Consider the following 13,451-nt stretch of genomic DNA (forward strand, 5'->3'; position numbering starts at 1 on the left):
GCCTTACCCGAATTATTCCCAAATCACAACTTTATAATTATGAATGTAAGTATGATCCGGATCCTTCATCCAAGGATCTCTAGAGTCGTAGATGATAGTGTGTGAACATTTCTATCAGATATTGAATTTCCATTATGGACCATTGACTTGGACATTTGGGATCACGTGATGAATGTGGATCTCAGGTCATATCATCTCCACCCTTGATTTTGGGCAGTGAAAAAAGAAGCAGGAACCAAGTTAAAAGAAAGAATTAATGTATCAGATCAAAAATATTTTGTATTATAAAATAACTTTTGGAACTTCGATATTTAAAATAGGAAAATGTTGTCAACATTACTGTATTTTGATGATGACACTCCTCACTTTATTAAAAGTACGGTATGGTGCGGACTCCTCACTTTATTAAAAGTACGGTATGGCCCGCACCATACGATAGATGGGCTACAGCCTAAGTAGGTTGTGCCTCAAAAATTATTTCCATAGGTTGATACTAACCCTCCTATCTGAATATTAGAGGGTTGATCCAATCCTCTGTAGATAATTTCCATATCCTAAACCCTCCGATTTGAATGTTAGGGAGGGTTAGGATCAACCTATGGAAATGATTTTTTTGGGGCATAGCCTAAATAGGCCGGTCTAATGGACGGTTTGGATCATCCTATTGTTGGGGATCAACGGTCCAGATTACCAAGCAAATTGCCACGTGGACACAAGTCGTGGTCGTTTTCGTTTCTAAAGAAAACCTTAGTTGTAATTTGCTTCTTCTCTTTCATTTCTTAGTTTAAAGCTGCAAAAGGGCCTTCTGAAAATCAGAGCTTCAACCGCAATCGATTTTTTCCCAATCCATTGCTTTTGAAGGTAACTTTTGCTATTTTAATCTTTGAATTGTGGGTTTTTCTTGTCCCTGACTTTTCTACTTAGTTTCTACACTAGAGATGGATAATTTTACAAAATTTCCCCTTTCTCATCATCTCTTATATTGAAATTTTATTACTGTTTTACGTTGCAAGCGAAATTACGATCTTGATACTAACAGAAACAAGTCATTTGATTTAGAACGTAGAAAATTGTGAAATAGGCTTAAATTCATGATTTTCATGAATTCTACAGGGAGTGAAGAATTCCCTGCCCATAGATACTGCCCCATAAATCCTGCTCTTCATCAAACACCTATATATGAGGAAAGTTTTTCTAGTCGGCCGACTAGAGAACCTTCTCTAGTCCGCCGACCAAAAGCACAGTGGGCCCATGTTGTTTGGATGATCCAAAGCATTCATTTGATGGGCCCTGACATAGATAGGGTGTGCCCAAAAAATCAGCTCCATAGGATCATCTTCTATATAAGGAAAGTGTTGGTGAGCTTAACCAAACTTATGGTGACCTTAAGCGCCCAATCACATGGGTCCCACATTTTCTGTGGTGATCCAAACCATTCATTTGCAAGGCCCTATCATAGATAGGGTGTGTACCAAAAATCAGCTCCATAGGATCATCCTAACCCATCCATTTGTAGAGGTCAAAATGGACAGACATTATTTGTCCACAAATCTGCCCATTTTTGTCCTCCACAAATGGAGGGGTTAGGATGATCATATGGAGCTGATTTTTGGTACACACCCTATCTATGATAGGGCCTTGCAAATGAATGGTTTGGATCACCACAGAAAATGTGGGACCCATGTGATTGGGGCGCTTAAGCTCACCATAAGTTTCCTCATATATATATATATATATATATATATATATATATAGAGAGAGAGAGAGAGAGAGAGAGAGAGAGAGAGAGAGAGAGAGGAAAGTGAAGCTACACCACCGGTGTAGCTAACTTAGCTACACCGCCGGCTTAAAATATAATGGGCCCACATTGTTTTGGTGATCCAAAGAATTCATTTGATTGGCCCTCACATAGATAGGGTGTCCACCAAAAATCAGCTCCATAGGATCATCCCAACCCTTCAAACTGTGGAGGCAAAAATGGACAAATTTGTGAAGGTTTTTACACGTTCATTTTTGCCTCCACAAATCGTAGGGTTGGGATGATCCTATGGAGCTGATTTTTGGTGGACACCCTATCTATGTGAGGGCCAATCAAATGAATTCTTTGGATCACCAAAACAATGTGGGCCCATTGTATTTTGAGCCGGCGGTGTAGCTAAGTTAGCTACACCGGCGGTGTAGCTTCACTTTCCTCATATATATATATATATATATATATATATATATATATATATATATATAAGATGGAGCCCTTATCAGGAAATCGCCATATTCTAGTGGTTGTTATGAGAAATGGCTTCTGATTTTAACCTAGGGCTACAATTTCCAAAGCAACATGTGATCTAGGTGGATCGTTGCTGACTAGGCAACTGACCTAGCAAAATATGTGGTGACATGACTGGCAACAAAGTAGTCCAAAAAACAGCTACAAAGAAAATAACAAGAGTCAACTAGGACTGTGTACAACTGAGTGATTCAATGAGTTTTCCCACCTGGGGAAACTTTTCAAGTGTAAGTTTGGTAGACGTTTTATTTTTGGTATCTAAAAGATAGATTAGATCCTATTTTCTTCTTAGAATTTGATGTAGTTTGTGCATAATTCCATGGCCGGTTGTCCTCTATTGCTAGGATTTGAGTTCTTTTCTTGAAGTCCATGTAAAATGGGCCCCTAGATCCTATGACTAGTGGAGCTTTTTATTGGTTGTTATCTGTTTTGAGAAGTTTTTCCAACTTGGAAACTCTGTAAGGATATAGTTAACTTAGTGCTAGCTTATCCTGTCTAGGGTGTTAGGAGAAAAGAGCTAGGTAGGATTGTTTTTTTTCTTCTCTTGCTTATATAAGCAATGTAATCTGGGGAGAGTCTCACGTCCACTTGTTAATAAGTTGTTTTTTTGTTTTTGTGTAGTTATTGAAAAACGACAAGGAATAAAGGGGAATGAATCCTTATTCCACATCCTTCTTCTCTTGAGTCTTTTTTGTAAAGTGTGTGCATGTGTAAAACGGTTTTCTTTCTGTTAAAAATTAAATCAAGTGAAATCCAAACCTGATCTTGGATCAAGTGGTATCAGAACCACTAGATTGTACAACATCTAAACCCGATTTTGGATCAACACGATTCTTGGCTATGTGGGTTTTGATTTGTTTAGTTCTCTTTAGGATTTGTTATGTTCTTATGAGTGTCTTTTTGCAATACCCCAAAACTTTAACATTTTGGGAGGGGTATTTTTGTCCCGAAAAATAATGAATTATAATTAATAAAAATAGAAGGAAAAATAGGTTTTCTAGTTTAAGATAATTAGGGCTCCCAAACTAGGACTCTTAGTAAGAGTCTATAAATATTCTTTAAAGCCATAAACACAAACTGCTAACTCTAAAAAAGAAAAATGTGTGGAGGCTTTGGAGAAGAAGAAGAACGCCGGAGCTTGGGAAGGGATCCGTCTTCCAAAGAGGTATGGAGATAATTTAAAGTGTAAAGTGTGTTTAATACTATTCTCTACGAGATAGAACGAATTGGAAGTTTAATCTAAGGTTGTTGGATTGGAAACAACAAACTAAACTACAAGGTGAAGATCTTGTGATCTTCAAGTAAAAAACAATAGGTTATGGTTGTGGAAAATTGATTTCCCGAGGATCCCGCGTTCTTTTCTTGTTGATGCCCTAATCAAGTAAGGAATCAAAAATGAAATTTATTAGGTTGTTTAATACACATAAAAGTAAGTAACTGATGGGTTTTTGAGGAGAAAAACCAAAGAAAACAGTGTTGCGCGAGATTGGGAAAACCCAAATCGCGATCCTCGGATGCCTGAAGGAGACACCCGAAGGACGAAGTTAGGGCGCCCGAAGACCCTTACCCGAAAGGTATCCGAGGGGAGAAATTGCTCAGAGACGCCCGAAGTGTCGTTCGGGTGCCCGATTCAGACGCCCGAACAGACTATTTTGGGCTGATTTTTGGAATATTTTTTTGGTCAATTTTGGAGGGCACAGATCTACCCCGAAGGACTTAGATATTAATCCAAGGTGTTGACTAAGGGTTAAAATGGACTGTAGGTGACACTACACACTGATTAAGGATCTTGATTGTGGAAATCAAATTCAACCAAACATCATCGGTGAGTAGACTTGTTTTACCACAGTTATTCTAATCTTGAATAATTATTATTATGCAAAGTTATGCATGCTTTTTATAGATTATGATTGATATTGGCTGTGCAGTATAACATGACTCCTAGTTCGGATCTACTATTCCACGTATGTGCCAGTTAGACTTTTATAGCCACAATTTTGCATCAAGACATAGTGTTGTCTGAGTGAGGATGCAACAGTTAATGTCCTTTGAGACAGAGTGTTTTGTATGATTACTCGTGTATGGGACTTTTTTTGAATCCCCTTGGCCATTTGGCCTCTATGGATAGGATTTAAGTTCTCTTCTTGAAGTCCATGTAAAATGAATCACTAGATCCTACGACTAGTGGAGCTTTTTATTGGTTGTTATCTGTTTTGAAGAGTTTTTCCAACTTGGAAACTCTCTAAGGATATAGTTAACTTAGTGCTAGCTTATCCTGTCTAGGGTGTTAGGAGAGAAGAGCTAGGTTGGATTGTTTTTTTTCTTCTCTTGCTTATATGATATAAGCAATGTAATATGGGGAGAGTCTCACATCCAATTGTTAATTAGTTTTTTTGTTTTTGTTTTTGTTTTTGTGAAGTTATTGAAAAACGGCAAGGAATAAAGGGGAACGAATCCCTATTCCACATCCTTCTTCTCTTGAGTCTTTTTTGTAAAGTGTGTGCATGTGTAAAACGGTTTTCTTTCTGTTAAAATTTAAATCAAGTGAAATCCAAACCTGATTTTGGATCAAGTGGTATAAGAACCACTAGATTCTACAACATCCAAACCTGATTTTGGATCAACACGATTCTTGGCTGTGTGTTTTGATTTGTTTAGTTCTCTTTAGGATTTGTTATGTTCTTATGAGTGTCTTTTGCTTATAGATTGATAACAGGGGTTATATTAAGTGGTCTTTAGGTCTTTTTTTGCGTTTCTTTCCTTTGATTAGCAGCACATGATTTGATGGTGTTTGTCAAACAACCCCTAATTTTAGTTAAATAAAGTGCAATTTTATTAGATTGTTTAGGTGAGAAATTGTACTTCTTATCAATTAGAAATTTATCTAACTTTACGCACAAGCGTCTGATTTTCTGTGGGTATCGCGGAATTGAACTAAATATGGATATCTTTTAAACCCTTTTGTTTTCTTCTTTGTTTGCTTTTGATGATTTTGAAGGTTCTTTGGAGTTCGAATTGATTTCCTGCATTGGGAATTAAGTTTTCGTGATGGGACTTGTTCAAGTCATCAGGATGGAATTGTCCTATCTCATTTTTTCCATTTTGGTTTCTTGTAGCTTTTAAAGATGGTCGAAGTTTGAGTTGATCATTGGATTTATGACTAGTATTGTAATAGGTTGAATGAAATTCTTGTTTCTTTTTTTTTGGACTGGTGCAACTTATATTAGGTAAGAGGGGATAGTCCAAGACCGAGAGGTCAAAAGTACAAAAGAGAAGAAAACAATGACAAAGATAGGGTATCAATTAAGCTCATGGGGGAAGATAATAAAAAATTTCCTGAGAAGCCCGGATCACTCCGGCTCTAGCACGCCTATCTGCCTCTTTATTAGCCGACCGATGAATGTGTTGGAACCAGACCAAATGGCCATCCACATGATCTCTAATCTCATCAATCACCTCTGCGAATCTCCACGGATGAGGCCTGCTGCCATCCGAGCATGTAATGGCGTTTAAGGAATCTCCCTCTACAATTAGCATGTCCAAAACACTAGCTTCAGAGATCTTGATGCCCTGAAGAGCTGCTCTTACCTTGGCCTCATTATAGTACTTGTCTCCTGTTGAATAGTATGTATTTAGGGTAGTTTAGTCATTACTTGTAGATTAGGGGTATTGTAGTCATTGTACATTGGATGTCCTATTTGGGGCCTATATATATCATTTACATGAGGAGCTCCCTAGTGGGGACTCTCCATCCTTCACTACTCCTTCCTCTCTTCTCTATCCCTAGGTCATTTCTAACATGGTATCAGAGCCAATGGGCTGATCCTCAAGAAGGAAAGAAGAAGAGTCTATCTTCACCTCACGCCATTCCATCTCTCTTGTATCCTGTTTTCCTCTCTTTATCTCTATATAGTTTCTCTTCAAATCTTCCCTAAGATCTCTTTCTCCTACTTTCTTTCTTGTATGTCTTTGTTTTTGTTTCAAAGCCCTAAAATCTCTTTTGATATTTTCTGTGTCGTAGTTTCTTTCTCTGTTTTTCTCTCCGTGTTGCGCGTATGTGTTTTATCTCTGTTTTACTCCCCTCTGTGCTAATGCAAGATGCGATTAGCACTCCATTTCAATCTCCCCTTAATCGCAAGATGCGATTAGTTTTAGTAATTGTTTCCAACCTTAATTGCATGATGCTATTAATGTGCCACTCCCTCTTGCGAATATTATTTCCTCCAGTAATAGCATCATGCGATTAACACCTCTCCGATTACCCTCTTAATCGTATGGTGCGATTAACCCTACTCTTCCATGTGATTACTTCATTTTTTGTGTGGGTATACATCTCCTTCTCTCTGGGTTACTCATCTTGTTTGCAGACAACCCTATTCATTATGTCGTAAGTCTCCTAAGCCCTATTGGATTGTCTTGTTGTTGTCATCTTGTAATCTCCTTCTTTCCATTGTTCTTTGTGTTATTCTTCAAGGTGCACCTCAAGCGTTTGATAAAATGTCTCAAAGGGGTTTTGTACCTTGAAAGTCTTATTGTAATCTTCTTATTTCCATTGTTTAGTGTTGTCTAGTGAGGGGAGTGTTGTCATCTCCTTTCCATTTTTTCTTCTATTTTCCGGGCGATGTTTTCCCCATCGTTGGTTGGCTCTCTTACAGGCATCCTTTTCCCTTTGACCTCTCTTTTTCCGGGCGATGGTTTCCCCATCTTTGGTGAAGGTATTTGACTTTCAACTCAAGGGGGAGTGGTATCAATGTATCATGTTGTCCTCTTTGTTGTCTTAGTATTGTCTTCTTGAGGGAGTGTTGTCTTGTTTTCATGTCTTTCGTATTGTCCGGCTTTATGCCTTATCTCTTCGTGTTGTCTTGATATTGTCCTCCTTGTTTTGTCATCTCCGGGCTCATGTAGTCTCGTCTGAGGGGGAGTATTGTTGGTAATTATGTTCTTCGTCTCTGTGTTCTTGGCTTTATGTCTTATCCTCTCATTTCCTGGTGATGGTTTCCCCATCGTCGGTCGGCTTTCTTATAGGCGACGACTTTATTTTCCCATCAACCACTCTTTTCCGGGCAATGGTTTCCCCATCCTTGGTCTGCTCTCTTACAGGCGATGTTGCGATGATGTTCATGCCATCGACCTTGTCACCAGACGATTGTTTCCCATCATTGGTTGCCTATCCTCTTCTTATATTCAGGAGACGATGTTCATGTCGTCGACCTTATCACCAGACGATGTTTTCCTCATCGTTGGTTGGTTATCTTCTCTATTGGTTGGTTATCTTCTCTATCTCTTCTTTCCAGGCGATGGTTTCCCCATCGACCTTGTCTTCGATGGTTTCCCCATCGACCTTGTCTTCGATGGTTTCCCCATCAGTGGTTATCCTCTCTTAGTGTTGTGCCACTTCGCCAATGTTCGTTGTGCGTGCCTTTGGTGTGCGTATTATGCTCACTGGACCTTTGCTGGTTCTTGTCATGGCGCCTCCATTGCTCGTTGATATGTGGATTTGTTCGTCGTGCTCTTGTTCAGGGGGAGACCCTATTGGATCGCTCTCGCCATAGTGCTACTTAAGGGGGAGCTGCTTTTTTTGGGTGGCCGTCGATCTCACTGTTGTACTCTTGGCTATTGCTGTCTTTTTTGTTATGTTTTCATTATGTATTTGCCACACGATCTTGAGGATGAGTGTTATACCAAGATGGATGTGTATGAGGTGATTGGACCTTTTGATGTATGGTCATTTTTGTTGTATTTTTAGTTGTTTTCTTTGTACCAAGCTGGAGTTCCATAGCATATACACTCCAGCTTGTGGGGAATGTTGAATAACATGTCTTTAGGGTAGTTTAGTCATTACTTGTAGATTAGGGTTATTGTAGTCATTGTACATTGGATGCCCTATTTGGGGCCTATATATACATCATTTACACGAGGGAGCTCTCTAGTGGAGACTCTCTGTCCTTCACTCCTTCCTCTCTTCTCTAACCCTAGCTCATTTCCCCGATGGGGTCTGCAATAGCCCATATAGTTGATCCCTCCTAATCTAAGTAAACCTCTGACCCTTGCCAAACCAGGAGTACCCTGGTTAAATCCGTCAAAATTGAATGAAATTCTTCAAGAAAATGTTTTCCTTTTCTTCTTTTGATACTTCCACTTATTATTTGTTGACAGATTTTATAAATGTTTGAAGATGGAGATAATGTTGTGAAATTATTAATCTAGGTTTTATGATAAGGTTCAACTTGGTTCATCAGGAAACTAATTTCATTTTATCTTAAGTAATTAGTTTCTTTTGAGACGCATTATCTGGTGTAAAACACCCATAGCGAAGTATCTAAATTTTTGATGCATGCATGATCATGGCCTGCCAAGGATTGGCATGAGTGGGGCCCATGACTCACCAAAGTGCTTATGTGACCCTTGAGAGTTTAACATCTTCTTATATTTAAATGTTATTCTAGTTGGACAAAAAGGTTATTGGTTTGTGTTTAAGTAGGTGGCTTAAGTGAGGGTTAATTGTTTAATTTCACCTCACTTTATTTATGGTTTTATAAGGGGGTCAAGACCCTCAAATTTTAGGCTTGTTTTAGATTTTATTTTGTTTTGGAGAGCTATCCTATTGTTAGACTCCTCCAAAACATGAATTTGGATTAGAGCGTAGCTGGATTTTGAAGATTCTTCTTTGGCTAAGTGATTCTCTTATTCTCTTTTCCATCTTTTCTTGATTGTGGTTTTTTTTACTGTTCATGTGAATTCATTCTTCCTTAATCTCTTTTATTCTTCATAGATCTGTTCTTTGTGTAGTTTTGAGAATTATTTCATTACCTAATCTTCTTGGGATAGATTATTTAATTCCATAACTGTTTGGTTCTCTTCCGAAAATCATCAGACTGATTTAGCACATGAAACCCTTTCCGGACTGGCTCAATTTTATCACGTCTGCAACATAATTCGCTACTATTTTCTTTACTTTGTCTTTTTTATTTTCCCGGATGATAATGAAGGTTTTTGAAGCGTGTTGGTCTCATGAGTTCAGCATTTTGGATGTTATTGTTAGAAAATGTGAGATCTCACAGTCAGATTGTGTTGAATTCACACCGTTGGATCACCATGGTGCTAGATTAGGCAAGTGGGTTGAATGGGGTAACCTAGCTAGATTAGGTAGCTAGCTTAAATTAGCAACTAGGTTAATCTTAGGGGGTAGGATTTCTAGAATTATCTCTTGCTTTGGTTATGTTTATCTCTTTCTATGTTTAACGCTTTGAGTGTTCTATATAATCACTCATTAGGGCTAATTGTATTGTATCCAAGAAATCCAAGTTTAGTGAAATTCATAAATTTATCATGGTATCAGAGCGGGTCGATCGGACCACGTACTGATTATAACCTCGGCAACGCCGTCCGCCAGGCAATACATCTACTGTCTCTCTATTGTTCTTCCACCCCCCCCACCCCCCCCCCCCCCCCCCCCCCCCCCTCCCACTTTGTTGGCTGTTTTGCATCCGTTTCCGCCAAGCCCATCTAATCTTTCTCTATGGCACATCACTGCCACCATTGATGCATGTGAACATTCTAATCCGCCTCGGCATGTCGTTGCCATCTCTATCCCACCTTTCCCAACGGTGCTGTACCCCCTCCCATGTTGTTTCCCACTGTCCCGTTGTTCATTCCGCCAATCAGATCTGGCGGCCAACATCGATTGATTTTGCATCCGAAATCACATGTCTACGTTCTTGGCCATGGCTACTGGGAATTTTGGGAAGTTGATGAAAATATAAGAAATGAAGGTATTTTGGAGGAGGAAAGGTGTGTGAAATAATAATAATGGTAGGTGCCACCTCACGAGGCATAAAAATGCCTTCACATGTGGTTTGAAAAAAAAAATGCATAGGAAAGTGCATACCACTGATTTACTACAGGCACCCAGTTTTCATTCCAATTTTCCAAAAAAAAATTCAGTGCCTTTAGTGTCCTCTTTCCTTTTTGGACACACACTTATCTCTTTTATTAGAAATGCATCTCCAGATTTGATAGCAACACCCTGTCCTTTGCCACTACAAAACAACACCATTCATCTTTGATCAAACACCCCCTCATCCTATGTGATTTTCACTCCTGAAAATTTGATATATCACCCCATAAAACAAATTCTTCACTGCATTTTTATCGTGCCATTCGAGTTGCCGCCATTCTTTTTCGGTGCAAATTGTCGCTCTTATCTCTTTCCTTTTTGGACACACACTTATCTCTTTTATTAGAATTGCATCTCCATATTTGATAGCAACACCCTTTCCTTTGCCACTACAAAACAACACCCTTCATCTTTGATCAAACACCCCCTCATCCTATGTGATTTTCACTCCTGAAAATTTGATATATCCACCCCATAAAACAAATTATTCACTGCATTTTTATCGTGCCATTCGAGTTGCCACCATTCTTTTTCGGTGCAAATTGTCGCTCTTATCTCTTGTTTTCGTTTCTTCTCATCTCTTGTTTTCATTTCTTCTCAATTTCTCTTATCTTTTCATATCTACTTTTCTTTGATCATATTTCAGTTGAGGTACCTTTCTTAAGGTGCGTGCCTGAAATGTTGAATCCTTTCAGTTGAGGTGCTTCATTATTTTGAAGTGCGTGCCTGAAAGTGAATTTCAAATTACATGAGGATCGGTACTTGCTGACCCATGATTTCTCACCCATCGTGGCCCATTCTCTTGTCCATCGAGGCTCATTGGTCCATTGTGACCATAGTTGTAAATTCCGTTTCGGTCGCCATTTCGTTTTGGCCACCGAAACGAAATTTCGGTGGGATTTCGGTCATTTCGGTGCATTTCGGTCGAAACTTTTCGTTCACACAAAAAATATATTAAAAAATATGAGAAAAATTCAAAAAAATAAAAAATCAATAGAAAAAGATGAAAAACTAATAAATAGTCCAAAATATGTGTCAGGGTGCGGGTACGACACGACACGGGTACGTGGGTACGTGATTAAGTTCCATATTTCATAACATGAGGTATCAATACATCATTCATTAGAAAAAAAAAGTCTGTTACCAATGTGTTGACCAGTGCCTGACAAGATGAATAATTTTTAGAGACCAAATAATGAGATTTTTTTTACCGGACTTTTGGGATTTAATAATGTTTGGACAAAATAGATTTTATGAATTTTTAAAATTTGAAAAATACCCCACCGTTTGGAAGTTAAGAAAGTTAAAATTTTGACCCGACCATTTTTCTTTGAATTTTGTACTAGAACTGGAGAGTTGACTTTTTTTCCTTTTAGATTTGGGTGTTGAAACTATTTTTAATAAATCCAAAAGGGGGGTATTCCGTTATTTACATGTAAATCTTAAGTAAATGGACAATAAAATAGTAAAGACATTTACTTAAATGGTTTACATGTAAATATCGAGTACAGGAAAGTAGAGAAGTACAGGAGAGGAAAGAGAAGCAGCAGGAATCCAGTCAAACTAGCCCTTATGCACGATTCCGGCCGGAATGGAGAATTTCGTCCATTCCGGACGAAATTCCGGATTTCGGAAAATTTCGTCCGGAATGGCCGGAATGGAACGAAATTTCCACCGGAACGAAATTTTTGGAATTTCGTTCCGGAATTGTAACGAAACCGGTTCGTTTCGTCCATTCCGGACGAAACGAAACGGAATTTACAACTATGATTGTGACTCATTTCTTGCCCATTCCGGCATTGGTCCATAGTGACCCGTTTCTACTCGCCCATCGAGGCTTGAGTATCATCTAGCCCAATTGAGGCTATGATCTATTGGCTTTTTAAGCCCTTTTCGTGACACATCAACAAGCGTCGTCTTCTTCGGCAATCAGCATCTGTTATCATCAGATATTCGACAACAACATCAGGGCATATTCATCATCAAACTTTGGCAGTGCGCTTCAAATCAAAAGATTCTATTTTCTTATGGGGAGAAAATTTTATTTTCTTATTGGGGAATTTATTTGTAATCAAACGTATGTTGATTTTCAATCCACATACCTTTGAGGGGGCATGTTAGAATATGTGAGATCTCACAGTTAGATTGTGTTGAATTCACACCGTTGGATCACCATGGTGCAAGATTAGGCAACTGGGTTGAGGTAACCTAGCTAAATTAGGTAGCTAGCTTAAATTAGCAACTAGGCTAATCTTAGGAGGTAGGATTTCTAGAATTATCTCTTGCCTTGGTTATGTTTATCTCTTTCTATGTTTAACGAGTGTTCTATATATAATCATTCATTAGGGCTAATTGTATGGTATCCAAGAAATCCAATTTTAGTGAAATTCATAAATTTATCAGTTATAATGCATTTAGTTCAGATCCCCAGGAAAAGATCTATAATTATGTGAAGCTTGAAGTGATATTATGATTTTAGGAATGTGCTTTCTATAACTGTTTCAATGAAGTTCATTGGGACAATGTTTCTCCTCTACTCTTTGGTTTTTTCTTATAGATTTTAAAGAAGTTTGAAGTTTGAAGTTTGAGATGATTGTATGGATCCAGAGTAGGTTTCATAATTAGGTCGGTGCATTCTGTTAGTAAAATAGTTTTTTCTCCTTTTTATTTTCACCATCTTTTTTTTTCCTTATTGATGTTGTAATTGTTTGAATTTTGAAATTGTATTGTGGACCTAAGAATCTAGGCTTTATCACACATTGAACATAATTCAACATCTTGTCTTTCTTTTTCTTTTCCCTAGAGATAATGAAGGTTTTTGAAGTGAGTTGGTCTCATGGGTTTAGGACTCTGGAGTTTAGAATCTTCTTTTGTTTTGCAGATTTTGTTGATGTTTGGCGTTTAAGGTGATCTCAAAAAATAAGGATGGTGTTGGTCTTAGCCCTAGGAGATCTTCACATCCCTCACAGGGCACCTGATTTGCCTCCGAAATTCAAATCTATGCTTGTTCCTGGGAAAATCCAACATATCATATGCACTGGAAATCTCTGTATTAAAGTACACATCCTTCACAACTATGCAAATGTTTTTAGTTTCTAGCGAAATTTATCTTATGCTTTAATTGGTTATCATCATTCTATCCTTCTTCAAATGATTGTATCCTTGAATATGGCTGATTGAGTGGCTGAATCTGTCATTTGTTCTTGTTTTAATTATATCTGATCCTGCCATGGTTTAATACTGCTGGAGAATCAAAAACCGGTTTTATAT

The 13,451-nt window shown here is 38.2% G+C and overlaps 1 protein-coding gene across 2 annotated transcripts in view; it reads left to right on the forward strand.

Moving 5' to 3' along the window:
- The first annotated feature begins 718 nt into the window (after positions 1-718).
- The window catches only part of LOC143851817 (vacuolar protein sorting-associated protein 29-like), a 28,026-nt gene continuing 15,293 nt past the window's right edge, over positions 719-13,451 (forward strand). Inside the window, exons 1-3 of one of the 2 annotated variants that reach the window (XM_077361308.1) lie at positions 788-861; positions 4,048-4,109; positions 13,063-13,238. In XM_077361308.1, the coding sequence (XP_077217423.1) occupies positions 13,107-13,238 (132 nt within the window). In that variant the 5' untranslated portion in view covers positions 788-861; positions 4,048-4,109; positions 13,063-13,106. Of the gene's footprint in view, positions 862-4,047; positions 4,110-13,062; positions 13,239-13,451 lie in introns of both variants that reach the window. The other variant, XM_077361307.1, reaches the window with a different exon arrangement.

Source organism: Tasmannia lanceolata, unplaced genomic scaffold (assembly GCF_043159265.1).
Source record: "Tasmannia lanceolata isolate RefF3 unplaced genomic scaffold, GAP_Taslan_0.1 ptg000018l, whole genome shotgun sequence".
In the NCBI taxonomy this organism is placed as follows: Eukaryota; Viridiplantae; Streptophyta; class Magnoliopsida; order Canellales; family Winteraceae; genus Tasmannia; species Tasmannia lanceolata.